This window comes from Electrona antarctica (genome assembly GCF_951216825.1).
Source record: "Electrona antarctica genome assembly, chromosome: 13".
Lineage (NCBI taxonomy): Eukaryota > Metazoa > Chordata > Actinopteri > Myctophiformes > Myctophidae > Electrona > Electrona antarctica.
The window spans coordinates 3,629,213-3,644,775 of NC_136794.1; the positions used below are offsets into that span (position 1 = coordinate 3,629,213).

At 43.1% G+C, this 15,563-nt stretch overlaps 1 protein-coding gene across 1 annotated transcript in view; it reads left to right on the forward strand.

The window, feature by feature from the left end:
- Window positions 1–2,035: 2,035 nt before the first annotated feature.
- The window catches only part of vil1 (villin 1), a 36,295-nt gene continuing 22,767 nt past the window's right edge, over window positions 2,036–15,563 (forward strand). Inside the window, exons 1-4 of the mRNA XM_079518272.1 lie at window positions 2,036–2,048; window positions 14,466–14,561; window positions 14,698–14,772; window positions 15,024–15,223. Of these exons, the coding sequence (XP_079374398.1) occupies window positions 14,484–14,561; window positions 14,698–14,772; window positions 15,024–15,223 (353 nt within the window). The 5' untranslated portion in view covers window positions 2,036–2,048; window positions 14,466–14,483. The remainder of the gene's footprint in view (window positions 2,049–14,465; window positions 14,562–14,697; window positions 14,773–15,023; window positions 15,224–15,563) is intronic.

Below are 15,563 nucleotides of genomic sequence, written 5' to 3' on the forward strand. Positions count from 1 at the left end.
TGTTCACCCGGGTATGATTTCCTACACCTGGCTTTGTTAGTGCAGAAAAAATGAGCATGGTTGCTATGTTCACCCTGTTCACCCGGGTGTGATTTCATTACGTCAGACATGATTTCATTACGTCAGACAGGCCTTACACCACTCAGTTCACACGGGTGTGATTTTTTTTTATTATTACGACTTTGTTTATATTACACAAAAACATTGTCGTCTGCTATACATTCTCTAGATCTGTTGACTAAAACCAAGTTAATTTGCCCTCGTTCTCTCTCTGACTACATTTCTCGAATGCATATGTAAATATTTGTATTGTGCAACTGGAATGTATTTTATATACCTGTTATACAGTATGTTACATTTGCTTATTGAATATGTCTGTGTGTATAATAACAATGCAATGATACACACTGATTTTTCTATTTTAGTTATTGCTAGGCCTGCTTACTACTGATGGTCTGTAGACTTTTGTATCTGCAAAATATCACAAATAAACTAGAGATACTTGTTCAGTACAAATCGAAAGCCTTTCATTTTGCTCTTGCCCATCAGAGGTTGGATAGGCTACCTTAGAAAGACTATAGGGCTCCATTTCCATCACCACTAAACCCCTTATCCCTTTTTTTTTACTATTTTGCAAAAAAAATTTGAACAGTTAAAATGGCCAGTCTACAAGCTCACAACGTGTCAATGTAGATCGGCTAGTTGAACTATTCAAAAATGTTTTTCAAAATAGTAAAAAAAAAAAGGCAAAGAAGTTTAGGGATAAGGGGTTTAGCGGTGACGAAAATGGAGCCCTATATATCTACCCAGCACAGACACATGTGGAATCATTGTAGATCTTGTAGATCTGCTACACACACACACATGCTGTCCGTATGTGTGTGTGTCTGTCCCTGTCCGTCTGTTACCAGCTAATCTCCGGCACCGTTAACCCAGTCGATGCCAAATTTTGCACACACACTCCCTGCATGCCAACGATGAACCTCTGCCCCGAAATCTCCAGAACGGCCTGTTATAGCGCCACCAGGAGGCCGACTTTTGTAAAAAACTTTTTTTTTATATTAGACCTCCATATTTTGTCCAAATATCGTTACACACTATCTCTATGTGCTCAAGACAGATCTGTCTGTCAGATCTGTGCAGGATTGGCCCCGTTTTGAACAAAAAGCCTCAAATCATGAACGCAGTGTGCAATTTACGTGAAATCTTTCACAGACGTTCCTACTAGGCTGAGGAATATATCCCACCCTTTTTACATTGGCTGGCCTGTTATAGCGCCACCAACAGGTGGATTTTTGCAAAACACATTTTTGGAACAAAATGCCTCAAATCATCCAATTAGAAGAAGTAAGAAGTAGTAAGAACAAATGGCACCCTTTTCACATTGGCTTATAGGAGGCCACAACCTGACCTGCCCTGGTGCCCCAAGGGGCACTTTTTATAGTGGTTTTGTTACCCGAGACTGCCTTTTGAGCTTGTAGATCTGCTATTTTCAATAGTTTGGGTCCCGGGCTAAAAAATGTGTGGGAACCACTGCCTCTCTACCCTCCTGCCCTCTGTGGATCAAACCTCTGCGACCAAATGCAGCACTTGGCACAAAACGAGTCTCAGGGCTGAAAACGTATATAAGTACAGCTGCTTCTTATTAGTCCTTATTGGCCTACCTTCAACTGAGCTGTAGTTACGTAAGAGAGTCATGGGAACCTAACAGGGTCCAGAGTCCTCCTGGAAGAACCCACCTTATTCTGGCAGCCACTTGTAGGAAACACACAGTGGCACTGCTCTCTCTCTCTCTCTCTCTCTCTCTCTCTCTCTCTCTCGCTCTCTCTCTCTCTCTCTCTCCCTCTCCCTCTCCCTCTCCCTCTCCCTCTCTCTCTCCCTCTCCCTCTCTCTCTCCCTCTCCCTCTCCCTGCTCCATGTGTCTGGTCGGTATACTTTGGTTAATGAGTTGAGAAGGAGAGGTTGACAAGGTGGAAAGACTATCAGCGACCATCCAGGAGACACCCGTACGTACACGTTCGTCTGTGACCTCACCTTCACGCAAGCAGGTAAGCAAGCAATGTTTGACTGGCGCAGCAGGTGCCATAATGTTTGTTCAGCGCTCAACCTTTTTCCTCTGCGGTGTTCTGTCGTGTGGTCCTTTTGTGTCGTCAGCTGGCTCTGTTGTCGTGTGGCTTTTGGACACAGGCGGGCAGATGATAATGCACTTATTATGTCGTCATCATACAGAAGTCAGACCATTGGGAAGTCACATATATCACTCTATGGTCTTTTATGGTTGTAAAGTTTAGACGTAATTCTCCTCTGCCGGTCATGTGTTTGGGTAGTCTTCTCACCACTGGTTTCTTGCAGGAGTTGTTTACTTCACGTGTGCTTAAATTATTCAGCGTCAGTTCAGTTCAAACGGTGATTTAACAGTGATTTACATTGTGGGATTCTATAAGGACTGTATACCGGAGGCCATGTATCCTCTCATTCATTGTAAGGATAAAACCATGTATTGCCTGCATGTGTGTGTGCGTGCGCGTGTGCGTGTGCACGTCTATAGGCCTCCATAGGTCAGTGGGTGCACTCTTTGTGAACTTCTCTCCCGGTGCAGGCTATATACTACATCTCATGCATGTACACAAACGTGTCTATATGTGTGTGCACTGATGCATGTGTTCATAACATACTACAGTACAGTACGTGTGCTGTGCGTGCGTGCGTGCGTGCGTGCGTGCGTGCGTGCGTGCGTGCGTGCGTGCGTGCGTAGCAGCACCGTCAGTAGAAGACCGTAACCTTCCCTAGTTGGGAATGTTCCCATGTTATACTCGTCTCTAATCAGCAGCCTTTCGGAAAGAGGGCTCCTGTGTCCTCCAAGTTGCTGCATGACTTCAGTTTAACAAAAGCTGGCAGAGCCCCCCCCCCCCCCCCATTACGGACTAACGCACGAGAGTGCATCTCTCGGGCCGGCCAGCTTCTCTCTCCTCTCTCCCCTCTTTATTTAATGGCCTGCCGAGTTCTCTTGAACTATGCCGAAGTGTTCGACGATAGGCCCCCGATGCCCTGGTCCAAATGGGCCTCATCAGAGTGATGGTTGAATGGTCCAGTCTTCTTCTGAGACAGAGGAGCCAGTGTGGAGACAGCACAGCATGCAACAGGAGAGAGAGAGAGAGAGAGAGAGAGAGAGAGAGAGAGAGAGAGAGAGAGAGAGAGAGAGAGAGAGAGAGAGAGAGAGAGAGAGGGGATGAGGTGGAGTCAGGTGCTTTAAACCCTGCAAGACCCGGATATATTTCTACTAGCAAAAAAATAGATTTCAACCTTTCGGATGGTGTCGTAGGAGTACTTTGGAGAGGAAAATATCATGTTTTATGCAAATGTATAATAATTATTAATATTAATAATAATAAATTAATAATTTACATTTGCGGGATATCTTTCACAATAATAAATCTACATGTTCTAGACATTCTAATGATCCCAAAAATATATATATTGCAGGCATTTTACTTACTTTTTGTTGAAGAGAGGTTAGCTGCATGTACAGCATTATAACTAATTTAGCAATAGTTCAGAGGAACTAATAGGAAACCACCTAACTCCATTTTTGAGTTTTCTTTTTTTATATAAAAATCTGTTATTGTAGTGAACCCATGAAAAGTAGTAAAAAGTGCTTTGGACAAAACCTCTTAACTCCATTGGGCCCTCAAACTCTCGCCCTAGCAATTGACAATATATATAAAGTTGCAAAACCAACTTTGATGAGGCGGTATTGCTTTGTTTTAACTTATAAATATATGTTTTTTTCCATTTCCTGAAAATGTTTTGAGTTAAGTGGTTTCTTCCCGACAGCAGAGATATGTTTCTTTAGGAAAATTGGCTAATTCTCCAAAAGGTAACAGCCGGAAGGATTCTCAATCGCTAAAATCTGCCTAACCTCAACATTTAAATATGTAGTTTGTAAATCGCTATGGCTATAAGAGCGCCTGCTAAATGCTAAATTGTATATAGCAGTAAACAAACAGGCGTGGAAAAACATACTGCATACTGCAACTATAGTATTTGTGTAGTAGATGGGTGCGTGTGTGCGTGCGTGCGTACGTACGTGCGTGCGTGCGTACGTGCGTGCGTGCGTACGTGCGTGCGTGCGTGCGTGCGTGCCTGCATGCCTGCCTGCGTGCCTGCGTGTTAACATTATGCATTCCACTTCACATCAACACTTAGAGTTGGGAGTTTCTCATGCAGTGTTACGACAAATAATCCTGGATCTGAACATGTAAGACATTTTAATCTGCTGGTGTAGCCACCAGTTACCCGAAGGGCTCGCTGAGGAGTTAAACCCAACACAAAAGCCATCTGTTTTACTTTGAAGTCCAAGAGGTTTTGTTCTGAGGGCAGAGCGATCATATATACCACTCATTTGAATACTTAGGCTACTTGATTTATGTAGCATTACGCGGAGGCAGGGATTGAATGAACCCGGGGCTCCCACTCGCCAGACCAACTCAACCTGTCGTGCCGTAGCTGGGGGCTACAATCACCCCCCGGTCTTTGAAGCACGTCCTCGCGCTTCTCACTTCACACCGCGCACCACCGCACACGATGTCCCTCATGTCCCTCACGCGAGGATATCACGCTCTCCACGTCCTGCCGACTACGCCAGATTGTAACATTGCGCTTAAGCAGGGATTGAACCGCGGGCGGGGCTCAGCCCTATTGGTTATAGTCGTTTTTATGTGGGCACGCCCACCAGTTCATTAAGTATGCCTGGTTTGCCTGGTGGGTGGTGATGGGTGGTGATCCACCTGAACTGAAGCCGCACCCACAGCTGTAGTTGTATGATAAAGGGGGAGGTGTTAGGGGAGGGGCTGATAATGTGATGTCACTATAGGGTTCAGCTTCAGCCTCCAGGAAGAAACCCTAAATACAAAGGGAATACATCATTGCACAAAAAACGACTCCAGGGTGTCTAATGAAGTACTGTCACCTCATATACACATGAAAAACTGCTGATCTACAAGCTGATCTACAAGCTGATCTACAAGCTCTCAACGCGTCGCAGCGTGACGCGTTGTGAGCTTGTAGATCTGATATTTTTGCCCAAAAGTGCCCTCTAACGGGATTTCAGCCCCTGCCTCTCTAACACTCCCCCCCCCCCCCCCCCCCCCCCCCGACCTCTATACGCCTTCATGGTCTGCCAGCTTGATGATGATGATTGGGTGTCAACATTGGTGTGACGAGCTAGGAGATCGTCTCCTACTGAGCAGCTGCGCATAGTACTCAAATGATTGGCTTGATGACGTCTTCATGACGTGTGTGTATAGGCTAATTGATAGAAAATAAGTCATCTTCATGGGTGCGTAAAGGATGTAATAAAGGAACTGGAACCACACATCGTTAAAGCTGGGTCTGAAGAGCAGGGAATCCGGATTTTGTGGGAAGGGGAAATAATAATCTGACATGGGTGTATACTCGTGTACAGGTAAACTATAAGTACGTTAATGTATCCATTTGTATACCTCTGAGGCCTCATTCACACGTATCAAACACCAATCAAGCACATGTTTGGTCGTTTTTTTTTGTTTTTTTAGGCCACCACAATGCTTTTCCAATGGGAGTCACATGGTTTGACCAAACATTTGTGTTTGATTGCTGATTGCTGGTGGTGTTCTGCCCCTCCCCCCTCATCAAACAAAAATGTTTGGTCAGGCCTCATTCACACGTACCAAACACCAATCAAGCAAATGTCTGGTTGTTTTTTTGGGCCACCACAATGCTTTTCCAATGGGAGTCACATGGTTTGACCAAACATTTTTGTTTGATGAGGGGGGAGGGGCAGAACACCACCAGCAATCAAACACAAATGTTTGGTCAAACCATGTGACTCCCATTGGAATAGCATTTTGGTGGCCCAAAAAAAACAAAAAACGACCAAACATTTGCTTGATGGTGTTTGATACGTGTGAATGAGGCCTAAGTAAATGTATCCATTTGTACCATCTGAGAGTGTGCAAATGTAACCCTTACGGGTCCATTTGGTTACATGTGTGATGGGAGATTAATCGGTAAACACATCGGTATATCGGCCGATTCTAGTTGTTTTTAGATTAATCGGCATCGGTTCGATTAATCAATCAGACCGATTAATTAATCTGGTCCGATTAATCGGTATGTCTTTACAGATAAACAAGCCCAAAATAACAGCTTGAACAGATCTACAAGCTCACAATATTAAATATAAAGGTATTAAAGTTAAATCTGACTTGCCTGCAGTGCAAGTCAGATTGTAAGTGTCTCTTACATGTATTTTTCAGAATGGACAATAATTATATCGGAAATCGATATCGGCCAAAATGTCTCATCGGCACATCCCTAATGTGTATATATAGCCAAGCCTATACACCCTCTCAGTGTTCAATTAATCACAACATCCTATGCCAAATAAGAGCAGATGTGAAGGTGTAAACAGCAGTAAAAGGCATGTGGTGGTGTGGTACAGAGTGGTGAAGGCGACATGGGTAAACTGCAGCAGCGCCAGGCAGACGACAGGCACCTGTATGCATATTATCACCTCAGCTTGGGGCCAGTGAGGTAATGGACGATTACAATGTGCACTTATGAGTGTGCGTGCGTGCGTGCGTGTGTGTGCGTGTGTGTGCGTGCGTGCGTGCATGCGTGCATGCGTCGTGTCGTGCGTGCGTGCGTGCGTCGTGTCGTGCGTGCGTGCGTGCGTCGTGTCGTGCGTGCGTGCGTGCGTCGTGTCGTGTGTGTACAGTGTGCAATTTTCCATGTATGTGTGTTTCAACAGCGAAGCATTGAGTGAGAGCGTGAGGTGAGAGAGAGAGAGAGAGAGAGAGAGAAAGAGAGGCGGTGATGTAGTGTGCACACGCGCGTATGTGTGTGTGTGTGTGTGTGTGTGTGTGTGTGAGTGTGTGTGTGTGTGTGTGAGAGAGAGAGAGAGAGAGAGAGAGAGAGAACCTGAGGCAAAGTCCATGTGTAATAAAAGGTATTTAGCTTAGCTCCACCAACACAGATCCTGCCCCATCAGTGTCTCTATCCTCCTCAGTCCAACAACACACCCCATTTATACACCAGGTAAGTTCAACAACTTTACTCCCAAAAAAATCCACGATAATGATTTAAATAATAATACATTATTAATAAGATTTATAAAACTATACATGTCTCTGAATAGGGATGATATATATTGCACATGTGCTGGACTATATAATCACAGAACCATAATCTTTCTTCACATGCTGTCTTGGACTATTAGGGTGAAACACTGTTGTGTTTTAAGCCATGTGTCATGTTTCTGTATAGTGTATAGTGGGTTGAACATTGTGACACCTCGTCTCTGCCCTGCAGAGAGAATATATACAGTGCAGGAGAAAAAAAGGATGTGGCTTTATGTGACCTGCAGGTCGCTGCTGCATATCCTGTCGTTTAGCAGAAGTGAGAACACTTCTGTAATGCTGTAACTGTAACGCTGTGTCCTTTAAGTTCACACAGTGAAAGCCTCTGTGTCATTTGTATCCATTTGTACTTCTGAGCGTGTAACCAATGATTAAGCGTGTAAGCCTTAGGTTACATTTGTATACGCTCTGAGCAGTGGTATTCATTTTGTGGATACTAAAACTACATGGAACTTTATTCGAAAGACGATGACTGAAACTAAATTAAAATGTGCTGTCCAAATTATTAGCACTGCCGCTCAGAGTTAAATGTACACTGTAGATTCTAGTCTCTGATCAGCAAAGGTCTGAAATGAATGGAAGGGATTCATCATGATAGTGTGTATTGGGGTGTGTACGGTACATCATTATCTCATTATCAGTGTTGTGGAAGCTTCCAAGTACTGAACCACTTTTACCAGAGTGAAGCTGTCGTGCCTGATACTTACATAATAGGCATCCCTATTATTCTAGGGCTAACAGATGCATTAAGCTCACAAAGCATCGCAACGCGACACGTTTGCGAGTTTGAAGATGCGGGCTATCTTCCACAGAAGATATTTGGCGGTGCTATAGCTAGGCGAAGATATTTGCCTCTTGGGAAACTGCATCGACTGTGATTAACCCATTTTGACCATGGGAACGATTCTACAAATGTCTTCTAAATCCTGACAGTTTTCTGAAAAAAACCATGTTTCGTTCGTTCTCAAACATTTCCATGTCAAGGACCCCCGAGATTATATGTAATTGGCCGCCGACCCCCATCTGAAAATATGTTTCAGGACCCCCCCCCCCCCACCCCGGAAGCAAAGATTTGAGTTAAAAACTTTGGCTCTGAAAGAATATATATTCAAAGATTTGCGCCACATTTTCACGATTTTTTAAAAAATCGAGCTTGTAGGTCTGCTATTTTTCAATATGCTAAAGGAGTTCCCGGCCCAAAATGGATTAATCGCTGTAATGACGGCATGACGCTGAGATCAAAGCAGGGTGTGGTCACTGGCACCAGTTCTCTCTGCATGCAACAAGCTGTGACATAATGCTGTGGATCGATTGGGTTATGTTGTACAGTAAAGACAACATTAGGCTTCCCTAACGTCTATTTGTACGTCTCTAAATGTTTTTGATGAATTGAACATGGTGGACCCTATTGGACACAAGTGTAATGCTTAATTGGGTCGTCCACTCACAGTTAACAGCCTTTGTATTGAGTTTGTGCTTGAAATGTACTGTAATTCTGCAAACTGTTAATACATTTTTCAATCAATCAATCAATCAATTCCCTAATTAACGAAGGATCGTGGGACAATGAGATAAACGATTTATGGTATTTATTTATGTATTTATGGTGCTGCCCAATACGGGTATAGCCATAAATGTTCAAATCTGTTGTTGACACAAGCAACTATTGTTTGAATAAAGAGCTGTGTGACTGTGTCCTAACGATAAAAAAAATAAATAGTGCTAGCTTTTAGTATCAGTGGTATCCTAATTGTATCCCAGGGACGTGCACACATAAATATCAAAGGGGGCTTCAGCCCCCATGCCCTTTTATCGTCTGTAAAACAACTGCCCTCTCCAGACCACGAATGCAGCATTTACTATGGTGAAAGAAATGCAAATGCCCTGCTCTCCTTTCCATGCCATGCCGGAAGGGCGACTGTGGCTCAAGAGGTAGAGCAGGTCGTCCAATGATCCATGGGTCGGCGGTTCGAATCCCGGCTCCTCCTGTCTACATGTCGAAGTGTCCTTGGTCAAGACACTGAACCCCAAATTGCTCCCGATGTGCTGGTTGGTACCTTGCATGGCTTCCGCCGCAATCGGTGTATGAATGTGTGTGTGAATGGGTGAATGTAATGCACAATCTATGTAAAGCGCCTTGGATAAAGGCGCTATATAAATGCACCATTTACCATTTACCAAGGCAGCATTCAGGAGAATTGTTTTTTTCCCTCCAAAGTCTCCTGAACTTGAACGCAACATTTTGCATTGAACTAATTTGTTTCGAAATCCATGTCGTATACATCGCATCTCCACTTGCTAAAAGAGTGCTGGGTTGCGTCCCGAAAATAGCAGATCTACAAGCGACGCGTTGTGAGCTTGTAGATCTGCTATTTTTGCTAGTTTGGGCCAAAAGTGCCCTCTTATGTGATTTCAGCCCCGCCTCTCTAACACTCTCTGCATATGCACATGCCTGTTGTATCCTAATAGGCCTATCTCACAGCCCGCTTTTCACGCCCACTTCCGGTAAATAGTGGTGTCTTTAACATTAGCATTTACACGTTTTTTTCTCTGGAGAATCTAAGTACATTTTCTAATGTAAAAATGTGACAGACCAATATTATTATGAAGCAAACAAGATGGTAAATCAGCTCGAACAGATAGAACAAACCTTACCTTGAGAAAACAAAAGTTGTAGACTTCTTAAATTACCTCTGTTAACATGTAGCGTCTATGGAGTGACGTCACGCTATCACCACTAACCCCAAAAGGGGGTGTATTAAGGGGGGGCGGGGAAATTCTGTGAGATAGGCTTATTGTAGTTGAGACGTCTAGTGATGCTGTCGCTGTTCCTCTCCTGCATCTCCTGAATCTCCTGAGTGCTACTGTACGTACATTACAATACAATAACTGTAGCAGTGAGAGAGGGGGGGTTAATCAAAAATCCAAATCAAAACAAAAGGATTAATAGGCAGAAATTCACAATAAAATCATCATTGAAGTATAGATTTTGATCACTATGTCATAGCAAACTACATTATTTCAGAACAGAAACAAAATAACAATATCTGTATTTAGTAAAAAAAAACTAAAATCGAGTTAAAAGATAAACCATCAAAAATACCAGGTATAAAAGGGGGATTAGAATTAGGTATAGGTAGGTATAGCGGGCGGCAACTGTGAGGGCGGCAACCTCACAGAGCGCATGTTCGGGTCTGATAAGTCCCGGAAAAGATGCGCTGTGATTGGCCAACTATAGTCACTCGAGTGGCAGTGTTCCGTCCACTCTTCCGGCGTATACCAGTGTAAATTCTTCCGCCCTCCCGTCAACACACATGGCTCCAACGAACTGCAGCAGCCAATGAGGCATCTATTTTTTTAATATCTATGGTTGGCATCACCCGCCCTGAGGGAGGGGGCGTTAGCAAGGGAGCCTGGTACATGCATGCCACACCCAAGGGGGCAGGCAGACTTTCCAACGTTGAAGCTCTGGGTCCTAGTGGTAGGAGGAGGGACTACAGGCGGACCCATGGATTCATGACCGGGAAACCCCGTGCAGCTGGGCTTTAACGTTGAGCGCTCGGTTTCCCTACGTCACCCAGGACCTCAAAGTTGAGGTCCGGGGAGGGACTTCCGGCAGTCTTCCGGGTGCTTCAAAACGCCACTGAGCAACTTCCACTGACATGAATGGCTGGGGGGGCGGAGCTTCGCGCCAGTTCAGTCTCTATTATATATATACTCTATGGCCACACCCCACAGCCTCTAAGGTTACAAAGGTTTGTTATACTGCAGTGCACGGTAATCCTTGTCGGTATAAATAATGTAATAAAAAAATAAAATGTAAATAAAGTCCAATTGGCAGCCAAGCTGATAAAGCTCATCTTTAAGCCATATTATCTTTCTGGACATCCTTGCATCATTTCAAATGTGTCTGCCTCGGTCGGAGAGCTATAAACTGCAAGACGGTGTCCTTTCCAAAAAAGTAATTGAGGGTCATCTTATAGCTGCGAACCTTTGAACAGGTGTGTGTGAAATCAACTGGTTATCATTGCAGTGGGAGGACTATCCCCTTAACACCTATTGCATCCAGGGAGGAAAACAATATGACTCATGACTCAATGACCATCAATAGACCTCTGAACTGCAATTATGAGATACACACAGGAAGGCCACTGATACTAAAAGATGTCCCAAGAAAATCTTCTTTATGGTTTAGGACACAAGTATTTATTCAAACAACGTTTGCTTGTATCAACAGAATGGACCATATGCAGGGCAGGCTACATGTAATACTGTAACGCATCCCAGGCCCTCAGTAATCAGTTAATTAGGTGAAGACCTGCATGCCATAATGTTGGTCCAGCCAGTTAATGGTTGTGTACTTATCTCTTTTCACCACTATTCTTTACATAGGCCTTTTGTTACCGTATGTATGTACCTACACTGTACAGTAAGTACACTGTTGTGTATACGTACCTTACATAAGTATGCACTTTTCAGTTTCGCATTTCAAGTATATAGGCTACAGTACATCATGCAAACTGTCTTCTAATTACTACACTAATCATCAGGGGAGGCTAAAAATGAACAGTGATGTTCATTTAGCCGGTTGTATCGGTTTCGTGAGGTACGTCACTCATGGATGTATTATTTGGCTGTTGTGAAATTTGACATACATACTACTATATGTTAACCTAACTATATGTAGCATTGAAGTGTAATTTTGTTTCTGCCTCTTGGGCCAGTTCACACTTCAACGTCAATGTGTTTTTTTTACTGGTTAATTAAAGGTTAAATAAAATAAATAATGGAATGGAAAGCCAGATCATTTTCATCGTTCACTTGAACAAAACTATATGAACTTTGTCGTTTCAGCTTGGAAGTCAATTGAGACGTGCCTTTAATACAAGACACTTTTCCATTGGTGATACATTTCCTGTATTGTGGTCAAGCTCAGATCCAAAGATGGACTATGTTGTAATGTTATGGGCTTGGCAAAGGATTTATCACGGTGGTGTATCACTTGAGCAAGTGTTTAATGTCAGAGCCGTGCAGTGTCACTGTGAACTGAACTTTTGAACTGCTTTAACATAGTGTTTAACATCTTGTGTTTGGTAGAATCACAGACTAATTCATTTATTATTAATATTATTCCGTATTGGACTAATTCGTTAACTGTCTTGATACAATGGGGTGGCGGTGGCTCAGGGGTAGAGTGGCTGGCCAGTTCGTGTCGAAGTGTCCTTGAGCAAGACACTGAACCCCTGATTGCTCCCGATGTGCAGGTTGGTGCCTTGCATGGTTTCCACCGCCATCGGTGTGTGAATGGGTGAATGTAATGCACACATCTATGTAAAGCTCCTTGGATAAAGGCGCTATATACATGCACCATTTACCATTTATGCTAGGATGCTTTTAGATATATATTATTTTACCAATGTGTTGTTCCGTGGTCTGGTCTGACAAAGACACAGTTTGAAAGAGCACCGACGGAGAACCAACACAACAGAGTACCTTTTATTATGGTCAGCTGTTGTGCATGTACGTCTCTGTAGCAGAACGGATAGCCTCCGCCTTCACTTCATAATAATAATAATATTTATTTATATAGCACCTTTCTAGGCATGAGCCACAAAGTGCTGCACAGGAATAACAACAAGAAAATTCACAATAAAAAATAGAAAAACAAAAGTAACATGATCTATCATAATAAACATAATAAACAAGAAATACCCAAACATTAAGCAAATCAAGATAACACGAGATCAGTAAAAGGCAGGGAAAAACAGTTACAGTTATTTATAGGAATTCTTTTTGAAACAAATGGGTTTTTAATAGGGATTTAAAACGTGTAAGGGAGTCAGTGAGGCGAATTAGTTCTGGAAGCTCATTCCAGAGCTTAGGATGGCTCGGATGGCGAAGGCCCGATCACCCTTTGTGACGCAGTACGGATGTTTAGGAGCCCCTTGCCTGCAGACCTCAGTTCATAATAGTATTATAGTTGATACAAATTTGAATTATTATAATGCTCCAAGATTTACAACTGCTACGGGATTTTTAACTAAGCTGGAATTGTATTTAAAATGAAATGACATGTCCACTTATATCATTAAGGCTGCCAGTACAGAATTTATTTACTGTGGAAGTGTACATTGGCCATCAATCCGCTTTTCTTGTGTGCAAAGAACTGAGGCAATATTATACAGTTCATTTTACAATATCAATCTCCTCATCTAGCAGATTGCCATGATAATTACAGTATGATGAAAAAACATATTTGGCTTCCATTTCTACAGAGATAAAAGTGAACACCATAAATGTTGCAATCTCTGAAATGGGTCCATCCAGCAAAGGTCACACTAGCTGATGCCTTTCAGTGTAATTTCTTGAGATGTATATTTCCGCATTAATTTGCCCCCTTTTGCCAGATCCAGCATTGTTTGAGCATCTGTGCCCTTTTGTGCTCATCAGGACAGATGATATGTTATGTTAGTAAGCTTTCTCACGTAAAATGTATTACTGCACAATCTGCACAGTTTCTATGTAGCATAATGTAATATATAATATAATATGGTGCATTAGTTCGCGATGATTTGCTCTGCATGAGGTGCAGTGAGCTACTTTCACCTTACGTCATTTCCTGTCTTGTTGCGGTCAGTTACAGCAGGGGTTCTCAACCCGTGGGTCGCGACCCCCCGGGGGGTCGCCAAATTATTTTGGGGGGTCCCCAAATTATTAAAAAATGGCTGGAAAAAGGAAATGAAGAGTTTACATATATTAGTCCCTAATGATTATATCTGGTTTCAGTATTTATTTATGGTGTATTGTCTCTATTATTAAGGTTATTGTAGCAGTCACTTTATATTGGGGGTCGGGAGGGGGCGGGCGGGGGTCCCGAGACATTGCCAAAGCATTTCCTGGGGTCTTCGGCCAAAAACGTTGAGAACCCCTGAGTTACAGCATTAAAGTACTTCATATTTCCATGGTGTTTCTTCACTTTGCAGTGGAGGACTATCCCCTTTCCACTTCTTCTGCAGCGGTGGCTCAGGGGTAGAGTGGCCGGATGGTAACCGTAAGGTTGCCAGTTCGAACCCGGGCTCCCCCAGAGTTACTGTTGAAGTATCCTTGAGCAAGACGCTGAACCCCTAAATGCTCCTGATGTGCTGGTTGGTGCCTTGCATGGTTTCCGCTGCCATCGGTGTATGGATATGGGTGTGAATGTAATGCACTCGATGTAAAGCGCCTTGGATAAAGGCGCTATATAAAAAAATGCACCATTTACCATTCACTTTAATCTTCCCCTTATAGGTATCTGAAAACCCAACCATGCCGCCCCAGATCAAAGGACAAGTTATAGAGGTCCTGAAGAAAAACCCGTCAGGCCTGCATATATGGAGAATAGAGGTGAGAGATCGCAGCTTGTGGGAGATCAACGTTGGTTTTGCCAGCATACATTTGTAGGATAAAATGAAGAATTATACACATGTATTAATTTATCCAAGTGTATAATTGATGTTCATTGATTGTTCATCTTGGCCAGGACATGGAAATGGTGCCCCTTCCCCAGAAAGTGTACGGGAACTTCTACGAAGGAGACAGCTATATTATTCTTTATGTAAGTAGAACCAAAAACACCTTTTTTTTGTGCTATTTTTTTTTAAGGTTTTTGGCTATAATAACATGCCCAAAAGATGGGCACCAGGTTGAAAGTATACCTAACACAATATGTTCCCTACTAAGAGCTACTGTAATTTACGGTATACATAATTCTACAGTAGGCTATAACTAACTGCTGATTGTGTGTGTGGTGGTGTCCTTAAGCATGATGATAACGAACCATTTTATTGTGCCATTGTATACATACAGGCAGACAAAGTGCGTGCAGGCTCTTTCACCTATGACATCCACTACTGGTTGGGGAGGTCCAGCTCTCAGGATGAACAGGGTGCGGCCGCTATCTACACCACCCTGATCGACGAGGCCCTGGGGGGCGTGGCCGTGCAGCACAGAGAGACCCAGGGCTACGAGGGAGACACCTTCCGCGGATACTTCAAAAAGGGCCTCATGTGAGCAAAATGCAATGTATATACATGATGCAGTATCAGTGGTTTTTTTGTACAGCACATTTTGATTTCAGTTTTAGTCATAGTCTCTTGAATAGTTTTCATTTAGTTTCAGTCACATTTTAGTCACCCGGAATGTTTTAGTGTTAGTCTAGTTTTAGTCGACTAAATATCATTGCTGTATGACGTTTGTGTGGCTCAAAGATCCACTCATATCATTCATAGTGATATTAGTCAACACTGTCTAATACGAATAAAATGAACTACTAGAGGCAAGAAAAACGACAAAATCTTTGTTCGGACAGATTTGTAGACTCTTGGGAGATTCATTGATTTAAGGCTG